Source organism: Armigeres subalbatus, chromosome 2 (assembly GCF_024139115.2).
Source record: "Armigeres subalbatus isolate Guangzhou_Male chromosome 2, GZ_Asu_2, whole genome shotgun sequence".
NCBI lineage: Eukaryota > Metazoa > Arthropoda > Insecta > Diptera > Culicidae > Armigeres > Armigeres subalbatus.
The window spans coordinates 20,141,137-20,156,633 of NC_085140.1; the positions used below are offsets into that span (position 1 = coordinate 20,141,137).

Consider the following 15,497-nt stretch of genomic DNA (forward strand, 5'->3'; position numbering starts at 1 on the left):
CAAATGACCTTATGCCAAATGGCGTTATGCCAAATGACTTTATGCCAAATGGCCCGCTCCCTAATGAAATTCAAACAACGAACTGTTAGGCAGAGCTGTAGATAAATCTTTACACTAGAAGTCCACCATACAACACATTTTGAAATTTAGCCTCTGAAATAAGTTATTGAAAAACTACTAAATGATCTAAGGCAGATTACTAAATGATCGATAACGTCCTTGCTCGAATTATGCTGAATTTTTTTGAATCATCACAGAAACATATCTTCCCTTCCAAAACCTCCACATGCCAGATTACTTTACGCTTTCCACATTCGCTACTGTTCATCTAAACGACATTTCCGGCCATATGACCCGATTAGGAAATATTGGCAAAACCACGAATTATTTCATATTGTACTAATATTGTAAAATTGTGATCCTGTTGTGCCGAAAAACTCATATCCACTACTCTATTGCAGGACTTCATTGATGATGTCAGCACATCTTCTCGGTCGGACGCCCGTTCCACTTGGACAGCAGGAGCATCAAGTGGAACGTACTGTTCCCCCAACTTTGCGACAGTGCAAGAAATTCGTGGATGATGCACATCAGCAATACATCGAAATTCGTGGCGCAGATGCGAGTGGTTTGCCATATTCGGCAAAGTTTTGGCACGGCCATTTGTTCTGGAAACTGCACGGGGAGGAACACCTGGTGACAATCGGGTCAGATTATGTGGCCCAGGTGTCGATCGAAACCAGTGCTGAGCTGGAAAATTCAACTAATATTGGGCAAGCGCGAGCAATATTGATGAAACGATTGAAGGTCAATAGGGTTCTGCTGGACCAAACGCAAAATCAGATTGCACATTTTGCTGATTTAATAAAAACGCAGCTGAAAGATATTGGTGCTGCATGCGCAACAGAATCCAAAAGTGTAAAGTGTCTGCTGGATGTTATGAGAATAGCTGAGAAGCACTCGCATAAAATCGGATTTACATTTTGCAAGGATTTGACATCGAGTAAATTAGTTTACAGCACTAGTTTGAAGGTAGCCTTCATAATGTATGCGGCAGCGAAAAATAAACTGCGAAGTAGAAGTACTTTTCAACGAATGGCAAAGTGGTTTACTGAATGGAGCAAAAATAATAGCTTTTTGCGTGAGACGTTGGACGAAGTATTGAATCAACACAAAAATGTACTTTTGGGGCGCTGCTTGCCTTCAATCAAAAGCTTATTGGAAAATCTCGAGCCACGACGGTGCTTGTTGTTCAGAATAGCTGATATAAAGCTTTTCAGCGATTTGGAATGTACACTGGATGATACCATATGCAGTACAGTATTGCCAGTAATTGTGAATAATTTTATTGGACGGGTAGCTGCTCTTAAACCAGCTGAATTTGGTGTATCGTTACCACTGGCAAACGAGATCTTTTTTTATATATGTAAAAGCTTAACGGAGGTGGTATCGAGCCTTCAGATAGCTCTTGGCATTGAAGAAGTGGTTCAATATTCAGAAAATCGATGGGAAATTGCAGCATCAATTAAGCCTCAAAGTGTGTCTGTGATGGTGAGATGTTTAGTAAAACAACTCGAATATCTGGTTGAGGTTGCAAATCATTTCGAGCCAGGAAAACCCACTTCAAGAACTAACTACCCTTATCAGTTCCAAAACAAGGTGCTTGAAGGCACAGAATCCGACAACAGTGGGCAGCATTTGTGGCTTTGCTTAATGGATATAACAGTTATGCACATTTTTGAAAGCGATGTCAAACATATCGAACATTTTACAGAAATGTTCAACATGTTTTATAAATGTTTGACATCATCAGACTCACAGTCTGAGTCACAGGAGTCCTTCCGCATGATAACACATAACACGCTGGAATTTGTAGCCCAGGCTGAGCAATCCGGATTTAGATGCAGTGAGATCGATGGGGAGATTCTCAAAAGGCAGATTAGCTTTATGAATCAATCCTTCTCTTGTGGTAGATTCAGCTTCAATCAATATCGGGATGCAATAGATGTTTTTAAGGATTATCGAAAACTGAGTAACCAGTTATTATCTGAGCTTCCGAACAAATTAAGAGCAATATTTTTGGAGGACCAAATTGCCGAACTGCAGAAAATGATTTTAGACATCCCATTCCAAGTACTTCAAAAAAAGGTTGATCTCAAAGATGCCACGAAATTCTTCAGAGTGTATAATGAGCTGCTTCTAGGATTGGGTGATTTGTCCTTTGAGTGGTATGTGCGAATCAGTAATGCAGATATTAAAACCAAACTAATTGAGCGGAATGATATTCAATGCGTTCAAAACCGACTAAAAGAGACTGATAATGAATGTTATTTGGTTCTAAATTATGACAATTTTGCTCAAACCTGTGAAGCTGAGGGAGTACCACAGCACTATCAATTAAACATTGTATCTTCGCTATTACAAGTTGTGATCAACACATTAGAGAAGCGTAGATGGAAACGAGGAACAAATATGTTGACCGATGCAGACCAGGTAAACGTTTCGATCCATCTAATCAACTCTGTAAGAAGCTCTTTGGGATATCTAAAGGAGCAACCCGAATACATCGACTTTGATAAATATTCCGAAGAATCCATAAAACCCTTCAGCAGCGTTCTTGAAGAAAGCATTTCACCTGACAATTTTGCAAAACGAGCTGCACTGATCAAGAAATCTTTTTGGTACATTCGCAATCAGAGAGCTATTGGAATAAACGAGGCGCTGGAGTTGTTCAAACAGAAAAATTTCAATTTCAATGAAGGAATGTTACGGACGAGCTTCAAACTTTACAGTGATCACTATGAAAAACTCATGCGTGATTTCGGTGACTTGGATGATGACGCTAAAATCGAAAAAATCGTAATGGAAACTAGGGCAAGGATTAGTTCTCAGCCATGCTGGGAGTGGAGAGCAGATTTCAAAACAAAGACCATACCACACATGCTGGCCGGCTTAGCAGCGGCCTGGTCCATCTTGGTGTCAGAGGATGTCTCCAGCTCAGGACATTTCCTAAAACCACACACTATTCAAGTTATTAGCATTTTAAGATTGCTCTCCGTTGACTCCTACTCAGTCGGTGTCGAAAATCATCTGGCGGAAATTCTCACTGGCCAGGGGAAGTCGGTTGTTCTGGGCCTCATGGCGGCTGTTCTGGCGTTACTTGGCCATGATGTTGTGGTTGTTTGCTACAGCAAATATTTGGTCAGCCGCGATTCGAAAGATTTTCAGGAACTATTTGAACGATTTTCCATCGACTCGAAAATATCGTACAAAACTTTCGAAAGTATGCCATTCGAACAAATCGAGCCGCTTTCTAGAAAAGTAAAACAATATATAAGCCAATGCATAGGCATTCCATATGCAGGAAAAGGAGATGCTGTTAATAATAAGGATTTGAGTAATACAGTGCTGTTGATAGATGAAGTTGATGTTTTCTTTTCGGATACTTTCTTCGGAAACACATACGACCTTGGATTTTTCCCTCCGATTACAGGGCTCGGGATGGTACAGCAAAAGATTTGGGAACTTGCTGAAAAGAGAACAGAAAACATTGAAGATGTAATAAAGAATTATATCAACACGTCGGATCACCCTGATGTCATGCAGCTTAAAATGCTCTTAGACCGTCCGGATTCGTTTAAACTTATTCATAAGGAATTGGATGTTTGCGATGTTTTGGATTACACGAATGAGTCTTTATTTTCACTTCATTTTCAACGAATGATAGAAACAGCTCAAGATATCTATGCTAGAAAATTGGATGACGATTGGATCGCCGAGTTCAGACTCAACGCTAATGGCATAATAACGTTCAAGGACGATTTGGGCGAGTACCGTGGAAACTATTACAACGGATATAACAACATCTTCATCTATTTCAAACTTCAAAATACCAATTTTGTACAAACCATCAATGGGTTCCACAACTTTGGCTACTTGAACTTACATTTAGCATCTTTTTCTGCTGCAAAAATACCGGAAAAGTATCCTCTGATCCTTGGGGTGACGGGCACGCTGACAGGTTTGATCGCATATGAAAAGGAGATCATTGAAAATCACTACAAAATCCTGCGAACATCGATAATGCCATCGTTCTTCGGCACATCCAACCTGAAGTATAATCGACAAACTGACTTTCAATGTCTTCCGGATGAAGACAATTGGAGACTGGCCATATTTATCAAAATCAATGAAATTGTCAGTGCACAACGCTCTGTAATCGTCTTCTTTGACGAGGTATCGAATATAAACGCATTCAAAAAGGTATTTGAATCGAAGTTGGATCGATTAAACGAACTAACCATCAATACGGAGACCGGCTCCAGAGAGCGCTGTATCGCCGAGTCAGGCTTCGCCCGGACCATTACTTTGGCAACCAGTGAAATGGGGCGTGGCGTAGACTACAAGTCCTCGCTGCCGGTGGAGCAAAATGGCGGAGTCCATGTTATTCAAACCTTCTTTTTGCTAGATGAGAAAGAAGAGACGCAGATCAGAGGACGCACTGCTCGCAAAGATAACCATGGGAGCTTCGAATTGATTGTTTGTTATCCACATCTAAATGAATTAAAACTAGTTGATAAGGATGTGGGAATAGATGCCATCAACTACAATTATTTGGACAGCTCCAGAAAGAAATTGACTGCAGAGTTAGGTCAGGAAAAGGCAGCCAAGCTTGAGAAGGCAAATGCGCTACATGAGATGTCGATTCAGTTTTGCGATGGTATTTGAATATATTTGATTTGATCTTTGTATTACAATTTATAAAAACAGTTATATGATATTCCTTCAATAAAATAAATATTTCAAGACTATGCTCCACTTACTTTCAATTCACTGTGCAGAATATTCGGATCCTTATTAAAACACTCACTCTTATTTTCAACACTTAATTTATTTCCTTAAAATAATCGCACTTTTATTCCGGTACACTTCCCACGTCCGGTCAATACCGATCACAAGCACACACTCCCCGAGCATTTCTATCCTTCCACTCTCATTCTCTTTCATTCCGTTAAACGCCGCTCGTTGTCGACCGATAACCGAGGGGTTTTTCACTACATCCCCCTCAACATTTCTTGATGAAGTGCGGCACATAGTTATCGAACCATGATGGTTCCTTGCGTTTTCGACAGCCTGTCTGTTCAATTTGTCTTTCGATGATTCGCCATTCTCTGCTGCGCTAAGTTCGCCTGCACTTCCTAGTCCATGTTCTGGATCAGTCTCACCAGTGGTTGTACCTGTCTTATTATGCTGAATCCGTTTCAAATGTGCTGAATTTCTCCGAAACTCTTTTCCCGAAGCCAAAGATTTTATCGTAACGTCCGCTTCATGTTTACTTGAGACAACGAACTCTTTATTCATGAACTCCGTGCAAAGCTTATTGTCTTTCTTCATTCGTTTTGCCAATACGTACAATACGTGCCAATACGTCCTACCGTAATATTGCTTTCTTTAGCGTGTCTCCTGGTATTGCTGTACTCCCTACCTTTTTCTTTCGAAATGTGGTTGCGGTCTCTCATTTCTTCATCTTCTTTGAAAAATAATGAGATTTGGGGTAACTTGGACCGGATTCTATGTTCGAACATGAGTTCTGCCGGCGAGCGGCCTGTAGTTGCATGAGGTGTTGCACGATATGTTAATAAAAACTTTTGGAGCTAATTCCGCCAGTCCTGACCAAGTTCCTGTCCAATTTGAAGCCGTTTGAGAATCGTCCTGTTTTGCCTTTCTACTTCGGTGTTCATTTGAGGCCAATATGGTATTGCACTGACCAGTTTTATGCCCTGTGTTCTGCCGAATGTTGAGAATTATTCACATTCTTTGCTAAGTTGTGGAGCGTTTTCAGCTGTCAGACTAAGAGGTATTCCAAAACGACTGAAGATAGTAGTTAATTCCTATGCAGTAGCTTCTGCCGTTATGCTACCCATTTCACAAATCTCGAAAAATCTACTGTAATAATCTATAACTACTAATAAAAACTGACCTTCTGGCAATGGTCCCTGGAAATCAATAGCGACATCTTCCCAAGAACCTGAAGGCAAGTCTCGGCGGTTCATAGGCTTTGGAACTTTGACGTGGTGATGGTGGACATGATAGTTTGTTTGCCTCTGTGCGGTATTAAAAAGTTAATTATTTCGTGTGAAATTGTGCTTGTGCCACGGGAAAAATCTATTTAACGTGTGCCTATAGTGTTTTTAATCAGGATAAGTAGGAGATATAATATCTCTGTGACTCATTTCCATATAATTTCGTAATTTATTACTCAACACAGCATCCCGCGAAGCCATAGTACAACCTATAGTTTCGTGCGGCAAGCTGTCGTTGTCGTTTTTGCACCTTTTATTTTTGCTTGTCTCTGTGTGCTGTGTAGTGTATCGTTGCATGTTTGCATCCACTGCGGTGTGGCGACGATATGAAATGTGAAAAGTGTAAAGTGGGGATCGCTATCAACGATAACGCAGGAAGCGAAAAGTAAACGTAAGGCTCGCCCGGTTATTGTGATTAAACCTAAAGAGTCCAACCAGAGTAGTGATGCTACTCGGAAATTTTTGAACGATAAACTAGATCCAAAAACACACAAAATCAGTAACTTTAGGAACGGGAAAGACGGCTCTATTATTGCTGAGTGTGCAACAGGATACAATGTAAATGTTGTGAAAGATGGAATTCAAAGCGATCTGGGTGAAAGCTACAATGCTGTTGTTCCCACATCGGTGCCAAGGCTTAAAGTGATGGGCATGTGCGATAAATTATCCTCCGATGACTTCATCGAGATTTTAAAAAATCAAAATGAAGACATCGCTATAAATGAAGTAAAGGTTATCAGGACGTACGAAAATCCACGTTTCAAGTACAACAAATACAATGTTGTGATTGAAGTCGATAATGATACTCATAGTTGCTTGCTGACCGCGAAGAAAGTGAATATAAGGTTTGATCGGTGCCTTGTAGTTCCCGAAGTTAGTGTTCTAAGATGCTTCCAATGTGGAGAATTTGGGCACATGAGTACGGAATGCAAGAATAGTATTGCGTGTTCTAAGTGCAGTGATGGTCACAAAACATCTGATTGCACGTCAACTGCTTTGAAATGTATCAATTGTTTGAAAATGAATAAAGAACGTAAAATGAATCTGGACGTAAACCACGGAGCATTTAGTACTGAGTGTAAAGTTTATAAAAGGTTATTTGATCGTAAAAAGAGCAGCTTACGTTTCAATGAATAGCAACCAAGTTCCAGTAGAAATATGAATAATTTAGATATTTTGTATTTGAATATTGCTGGTTTGTCTACAAACTACGTTGCACTACGTAAGATTGTAGAAGATAAACGTCCACTTTTAGTATTTCTATCTGAAACTCATATTGTTAACTTAGAAGCATTTGATCAATATAGTATTCCGGGATATAGTGTTGCTGCTTGTCTATCACATTCGAGACACACCGGCGGAGTTGCTATTTATGTCAAAGAATCAGTTCAGTTCAAGCTTCAATTGAACGAAGTTTGCGATGGCAATTGGTTCTTAGGCATTGCAGTTGTACGTGGCATGAAGTTGGGTAATTACGGTATTTTATATCACTCTCCCAGTGCTAATGACCAGCATTTTTTGGAAATTTTTGAAAACTGGTTAGAGTCGTTTATGGATCCTAGTAAATTAAATGTTATTGCTGTCGATTTTAATATCAATTGGTGTGACGATTCAAATTCGAATCATTTGAAGCGATTAGTTGACTTTTTTAATTTAAAACAAAAAGTAGGGGAAAATACCTATTCTTGGCAGTCTAAGACATTCGCCAAATTGAATGATAAAAATAATGAATAATTACACTAAAACACAGGTACAGTTTAACTGGTATACATTTGTATGCTCTTTCTGTTATGATTGGTATTCACTAAATATAGCAGCTTTTACCACAAACTCAGTAAATTTAATATAAAGTAACAGGTCAACGTTTCTTCTATTGGCATAGCAATTTCTATTATCAGCAATGAGTTTGCTCCCTTTAGCAACTAGACATGGAAGTAGAAAACTGGTAATGTATTGGTGCCAAATGCTGGTTGTTTATATCCTCCAGTAGACAAATTCATTCATATTAATCGGCCGCACGCTCATCTCGCTTCACTCAATTTTGGAACAAACTTTATTGTTTATCAAAACTGGCTTAAAACAAAACATGAATTTTTAGCCTTGGCATCAATTTTATGTCATGTAGACAGATAGGCAAAAGCATTTAAACACATTGTAAAACAAATTTAACCCTTATGCGGCCAACAAAAAACAGACGTGAATGGCAGATAGGGTACCCGTGTACCCAGATATTGACATTTTCATAACTTTTACCATTTTCAACCTATTTGAATAATGTTGGCCATTTTGGAGAAGGGAACTTATATGCTTTTTGTCCGCTGCCAAGATTTACATCTTTTGTCTTTTGTAATGCCTTAGAGTCTACACGCGTAAGCAAAAGTCTATCAACCAGTTTCAAATATACAACTTGCTCTTTGCGGTCCTTACATGATATGTTTGTTTCATCAAAAAAAATCATGGTGGTTGTGTACAAGACACGACCGCTCGACGTAAACTACGTAAAACCAAATCTATACACATAAGAATTAATTTTTGTCTGTCTGCCCTTATAGATTAGGAAACGGCATGAACATTTGTATGTAGAGGTTTTTGGGAACGATAAAGATTCTTATGATGGTATTAGACCCCTCCTCTTCTGGAGGGGGGATTCCCATACAAATAAAGTACAAATTTCTGCTTTAATCGAAAATTAATCTAAAAAATAGAATCTAAATCTGCAAATTTCGAATACATCTTTTAAATATTGTAAAAAATATATAATTAATCAATTTTAGGTGAAACAAAGCTCGTCAGTTCTGGTAGTTTAGTATATTAACAATATATTCCACCTCGTAAGTCTTCATATGTTGAATAATGGGCAGCACTGTCCTATCCAGCCGCTGGAGCCACCCCATTCTTACACTACGTTTCACAGTTGAATAATAGATAATACCCTAAAAGTAGGCAATTATTTATGGTTGAAATGGGCTATGTGGGAAAGGGAATGGTTATGATTTTTTTGATGAGCTTGGAAAGTACTGAAGTTGCAAAAGGAAAACGGTCCTGTCAGCCACATAAGGGTTAAAATACTACGGTGTTACTATCACTTTTGATATAATGCATGGTCTGCGTAAAAAATATGAAGCATTTGTATTTTAACACTTTTTGCCTTTCTCGTACAACAAAGTTGTACCGAAAGGCTATCATTTCACTCCGAAAACGCACTTTTTATAGAAGCCTCTGAGACCCATAGTGTTATATACCAATCGACTCAGCTCGATGAACTGAGCAAATGTCTGTCTGTCCGTGTGTGTGTCCGTGTGTGTGTGTGCGTATGTGTGTGCACACTAAAACATTAGACAACTTTTCTAGTACTAAACGTTAACCGATTTTACCGCAGCAAGTTGCATTCGATGGAGAATGTTTTCTTTTTGTTCACTATTGAATTTCAAAACGGTTGAACTTCGCAAAAAATTGTAAATATTCAAATAGTTATCATATATGATTATTTCGGTATGAAATGCTCTCGGATGACAAGGTTATGTTCTCCCAAGACACAATTCGAAACTGACAGCATTCAGTTTTATAACAAGTTCAGTCTCAGCATCATGATGTCACATGAAAAGGCCTTTTCCATCGTACACCGGAAGAAAAAGTAGCTACACAGAAAAAAATAAACCCATAATGAGATAAAAAATACCCAATTTCAAGGTTTTATACACGGTAAAATTGGAATACTTATTTTCGGAGTACTTTTAAATCAATTTGGAGAATATTGCTCATACTTAAAAAATACGATCCTTTAAATTTATTATTACCGAGGGGCTCAAAATTTGAGTAGTTCCTCTTTTTACGAAAAATGAGTAAGATTTCCGTGAGAAAAAAAGAGATGTCAATACAATTTCACTCAGTCTCTGAGCGATTTGAAACGGGCGTGTAGTGTCATTGCCAAAATGGGATTTCACAGTTGTTCTTAATTTAATGGGATTAAAATGTCTACACTGCCAAAAATATCTATATAAGATATATGTGTCGCCGTTATAAATTTTTGCAATAGCTTCACCCTAATATAATCGATATAGAACCACACATACATTAAATAATTGCTAATTCGAGACCACACATAAAGTTTATTTGGATATATATTTTATTAGTAGTTCGCGTGAAGAATGGTTATGTGTGCGCTGATATACTACTAAAAATCCACACATATTTATTGGCAAAAATCCATATGGAAAATCTAACAGCAGTATCCACATGAAAAGAACAAAAAACAAAATTAGCATTTGTAAGGTTCCCACGCAAAGTAATGGGAGCTGTCACTTTACTTTCGGAAAAATATTCTGCTCGATTATTCCGTAAGTAAGTGACAATTTGCTCCATGCAGATCAGTTGTCAAAATTCCTCTTGGTAATGTTGAACAAAATTCCGTAACCTCTCTACTTTTTAAGTCGATACTGGCCTTAACGTATGGATTGTGAGAAGAATCCAACTTTGTTAGCGGCTATTATTCGGTTTTCTACTGAATTGATAATGATGTACGTAATGTCACTTGTTTGGAGAAATAAACTTAAAAGTAACGGTTCAATAATTAACAAAAAACCCTGCTTGCAGAACAAGATTACTTTTGACAGATATCAAATTATTTTTGATCGATGTCTTATTGGTATTGCTGGGTAGCACCAGCCATTCTTATTGGTGTGTTTCCACATATATGCTATGCGAATTCACATTGCCGTCATGTGGGAAATGCTATAATCAAAATTTATGTGTGCCACACATAATGGATATGATTGGATTTTTGTCAGTGTATGTATTAAGTGTAATATCACAAAATACAATTTCGAATTGAAATATTGTGTTTATTATACAGTAGAAGAAAAGTACAACCCCGCAATGCTTACCGTTTTTAAATAAATTGCTTTTAGAATTTTTGAGAAGAGTTCTAAAAATTTCTTCGTATGGTTTCCCGTGGAGATTTTTTCGTTTATCATCTTTCTGCTTCTTCTTCATCTTCATGCAATATCAAAGCACCAATTAGGTTTTTTAGGGGTATTGATATTATTACATATCTTGAATCTATTATAAAATCTAAGCCTAAATCCAAAATCGGGACCACTTTGCGATATGGGCGTAACTTATTTTGTAAACAAACATTGTTTTGTGGATTCCGTAGAATGCAAGCATTTTTCTCTAAAACTTATTCCCTCACTTGCTAGAGAAAAGCCTATTCTATCGGATACATACCGTGGTTTTCTCAGGAAATACTTGCTGTAGCTGGAATTCGACTTCCAGTGTTTGTTTACGCCCAAATCGCAAATCAGTCCCCAAATTTCATTAATTTTGGTGCACGGGAACTATTTTAAAATCAATTTCGAAATACCTATTAATTTCGCATATTGAACACCCCTAATTTGATTTTACTATGGGCCGAGCTGTCAACCTGTGAGATAACTGCCAAGCAGTCAAATTTTCAAAAACTTTTAAAATTGATTTTTAACATCAAATTTAGGGTTTTTGAGTGTGAAAAAAAATACTGTGGCTCAGGTAAAGGTGTTCTATCGAATGCATGTAAAAAATCAACATGATTTTCAAAATTAAAAAACCCAAATTGGTATTTTTCACCCATCTAGCTACATTTTTGTTTCTAAGAAGATGGGTGAAAAGTATACATCACTTTTGATGTATAGACTCCCTACTCACTTATGGGTAAACCACAGATAACAGATATCTCACGACGCTTAAGCGGGGCGAAGATGAATGCAACGATGCCTGTGAAAGACGCGAATGATCAGTTATTGACCGACCCAACTGACCAGCTGAAACGCTGGTTCGAGCACTTCGAACAACTTTTTCAAGTGCCAACCAGGCTATCACCACCTCGGCATGATCTGCCTAGGATCCGACGTATAACACGTGTCAATACCGAAGCTCCATCACTGCTAGAGATTCAAACAGCCATCCAAAGCATGAAATCGAATAAAGCCCCAGGGGTCGACCGCATATCAGCCGAGATGCTCAAAGCTGACCCCATGACATCCGCTCAACTACTGCATCGTTTATTTCGTAATATCTGGGACACCGCAACTTTCCCGGTCGACTGGATGCAAGGTATCTTAGTGAAGGTGCCCAAAAGGGTGACCTGACTGTATGCGATAACTGGCGAGGCATTATGTTGCTGTGTACCGTTCTCAAAGTTCTGTGCAAAATTATCCTAGCCCGGATTCAGGAGAAGATCGATGCGACTCTCCGGCGGCAGCAAGCCGGATTCCGTGCCGGAAGATCCTGTGTGGACCATATTGTCACGCTCCGCATAATTTTGGAGCAGGTTAACGAATTCCAAGAGTCCCTTTACTTGGTATTCATTGACTACGAAAAAGCTTTCGACCGTCTCAATCACGAGAATATGTGGGCGCCCTGAGACGCAAGGGGTTCCTGAGAAAATCATCGGCCTCATCGAAGCACAGTACGAGGCCTTTTCGTGTAGAGTGCTGCACAATGGTCCTGTCCGACCCTATCCGGGTCGTAGCTGGTGTGAGGCAAGGATGTATTCTATCACTGTTACTGTTCCTCATCGTAATCGATGAGATTCTGGTAGATGCGATTGACCGTGAACCAAACCGCGGGCTGTTATGGCAGCCTATAACCATGGAGCACCTAAACGACTTCGAATTGGCGGATGACGTTGCACCTCGCGCAACGGCGCTCTGATATGCAGAGTAAGCTCAACGACCTTGCCGATCGCTCCTCCTCGGCAGGTTTAGTCATCAACGTCAACAAAAACCAAATCGTTGGATGTAAACACGGTGACTCCTTCCAGTTTCACAGTAGCCGGGCAACCAGTGGAGAATGTTGAAAGCTTCCAATATCTTGGTAGCCAAATGGCGTCAGACGGCGGTACCAAGATCGACATAGGCGCACGGATCAAGAAAGCAAGGGCTGCCTTTGCGAGTTTAAGAAATATCTGGAAAACAGGCAGATAAGTGAACGCACCAAAATACGAATTTTCAACTCTAACGTGAAATCTGTGCTGTTATACGCCAGCGAAACATGGTGTGTATCAGTGGAGAACACTCAACGGCTGCAGGTGTTCATTAACAGATGCCTGCGGTATATAATTCGGGCCTGGTGGCCTCACAACTGGATCTCAAACAACGAGCTCCATCGTCGTTGTCACCAGAGGCCGATAACAACAGAAATTCGGGATCGGAAGTGGGGCTGGGTCGGCCACACTCTACGTAGGGGCGGAAACGAAATCTGTAAGCAAGCATTAGACTGGAACCCAGCGGGACATCGCAGCAGAGGCAGACCCAGAGGCTCATGGCGGCGAAGCCTCAATAAAGAAATAAAAGAAGTCGACCGAAATCTAACCTGGCAACAGGTTAAAGCGATAGCCGGGCATCGCTCAGGATGGAGATCTTTCAAGTCGGCCCTTTGCACCACCGGAGGTGTACAGGATCCATAAGTAAGTAACAGATAACAGATATTTAGGCTAGAACAAATTTTATTGAAAATCCTGTGTAAATTTTTGGATTGATATACGTTGGCCCACTACTGCCATCTACTCAACTGATTGCGGCAGTACACGCGGACGCAGCTGGTTAACAACCGTCGAACGCAGCCAATGCATTTGACAGCCGCATTTGGGCTGCGTTTTCAATAACAATGATCCTTGCGCCATCTCCAATCGATTGCCAAACGCGGTCCCAATTTAAAATACATTTGAATTAACGGTTGCGGATATTTACACACGTATCGGATACCAGCCTCAATATCTGTTATCTGTGGGTAAACGTACTTTACCCACCTTATGGGTTAGTCCACTTATTTCCAAGATGGGTGAAAAACCCACTGCACAGCAGTGTCGAATGAAAAGGCCTATTTTCATAAGTAATTAAAAAGTACTCATAAAATGAGTATTCCGATATTACCGTGTAAACAACTGGCAGCATTGATGTTTTTGTTTTTCTGCGGAGATCTGTCATCGCGTTCCGCTGGTTCCGTATCGTCAATGCAGTGCACTACCGGTGGATTCCCGTTTTATCAACACGGACAACCTAGGTGGACAACCCAAAGTCAACTTTCAACTTTACTCTGGCCTGAGGTATGAAATCCATTATTTTTATGTTTATTATAGCTAATATTTAGTATTTTTTATGACCAGAAATAACCTGAAGGAAGCTAACAATCGCACTGAATCGGCGTCAAAAGGACTGTGGATTATCCGTGCTGTGGAAGAAATTTTCAGCAAGAAAGTCATCCTCGGCCGAAAAAGCATCAGCTGCGTCATAGCCTCCTGCACGAAAAGCCTCGCCAGTCCGTAGCAACTGCTTCGAAAGTGATTTCACCTCCAGGAAGGTTGGTCGTTCTTTCGAACGCTAGACGAGCCCCAACAATTTGCGCAAATGAGAATCCGAGCAACGTGAGAGGAGCCCCGTGTTAAAAAAGTCAGTGTGAGATAAGCCGTTATCTAATATTTTAGGCGACAAGGCTACCTTCAAGGCTTTTAGCTTTTTATACGACGAGGCTGCCCGAAGAACACCGCGCCGAACACGAGCCAAAGATCAATCGTGACAATAACGGGTCGGAGCCGTATATCAGTAGGTCACTGTTACTGTGTCAAATGAGGCCTTTCTACACCGAGTCTACGTACTTCAATTTTATTTGCAAAGAAAGGTACGGTACATTATTTATTTAGCCGCGACATTTATACATTCATTCTAAACTACAGCTACGGAAAAGCCCTCCCCACCTATTATAAAAATGCGTGATGTTGCGGAAAGTAGGACTGACCTGGCCGATCGGAAGTTTCACTGCTCATCGAGAGACTCAAACCGTGAGCATGATTGCATTGTTTCCAAATGGCAAATAATATGGTCATCGGAACGGTGGATCTGATCATCAGACTGTGGTGCGTTACCGGTATAAAACTTCAGAATCTCCACCGACTGTTGACAGCCAATTCATATAGTTTTTCAGTTCGGATGGAAGAAAATGTTTATACTGCTGGTAAATTTTTGTTAAACATGTTTGTCTTCGAACGCCGTCACAAGTTTCCATTTTTTTCAGGTGATCCGGATCTTGACCTCTCTGTGGGTCTTAAGCTCAATGAATAAGTGGCCACACATCTGGCGTAACCCATGCCACTAATAGATTCGTATAGTCTGATTAGGATGGAGCAAACCGCATCTGGATTCTAAAATGCCGTCAACATAGTTTCCTTCTTTCCGTCGGCATCGTAATGCAGTACCAGCGCTCACGTCAATCAGCATCCGGTAGGGGCAGTATCACTCAAAAGTTATAGCCAATATACAATATCTTAAAATAATTTACGAGAAAGTAAGATGGGTGAATCAGTGTTGTTCTATCATTCGCTGCATGTAACTTTTTGCCTTTCTCGTATACTAAGTAGGTATACGTAAAGGCTATATGATC

The 15,497-nt window shown here is 39.9% G+C and overlaps 1 protein-coding gene across 3 annotated transcripts in view; it reads left to right on the top strand.

Annotated features, from left to right (window-relative positions):
• Window positions 1–15,497, top strand: part of LOC134218120 (uncharacterized) — a 70,302-nt gene that overhangs the window by 10,064 nt on the left and 44,741 nt on the right. The window contains exons 1-5 of one of the 3 annotated variants that reach the window (XM_062696987.1): window positions 14,034–14,166; window positions 14,227–14,484; window positions 14,545–14,738; window positions 14,794–15,071; window positions 15,132–15,337. The exons of 1 other annotated variant lie outside the window; for it this stretch is intronic. In XM_062696987.1, the coding sequence (XP_062552971.1) occupies window positions 15,304–15,337 (34 nt within the window). In that variant the 5' untranslated portion in view covers window positions 14,034–14,166; window positions 14,227–14,484; window positions 14,545–14,738; window positions 14,794–15,071; window positions 15,132–15,303. Of the gene's footprint in view, window positions 1–461; window positions 4,807–14,033; window positions 14,167–14,226; window positions 14,485–14,544; window positions 14,739–14,793; window positions 15,072–15,131; window positions 15,338–15,497 lie in introns of those variants that run through there. One more of the 3 variants, XM_062696986.1, reaches the window with a different exon arrangement.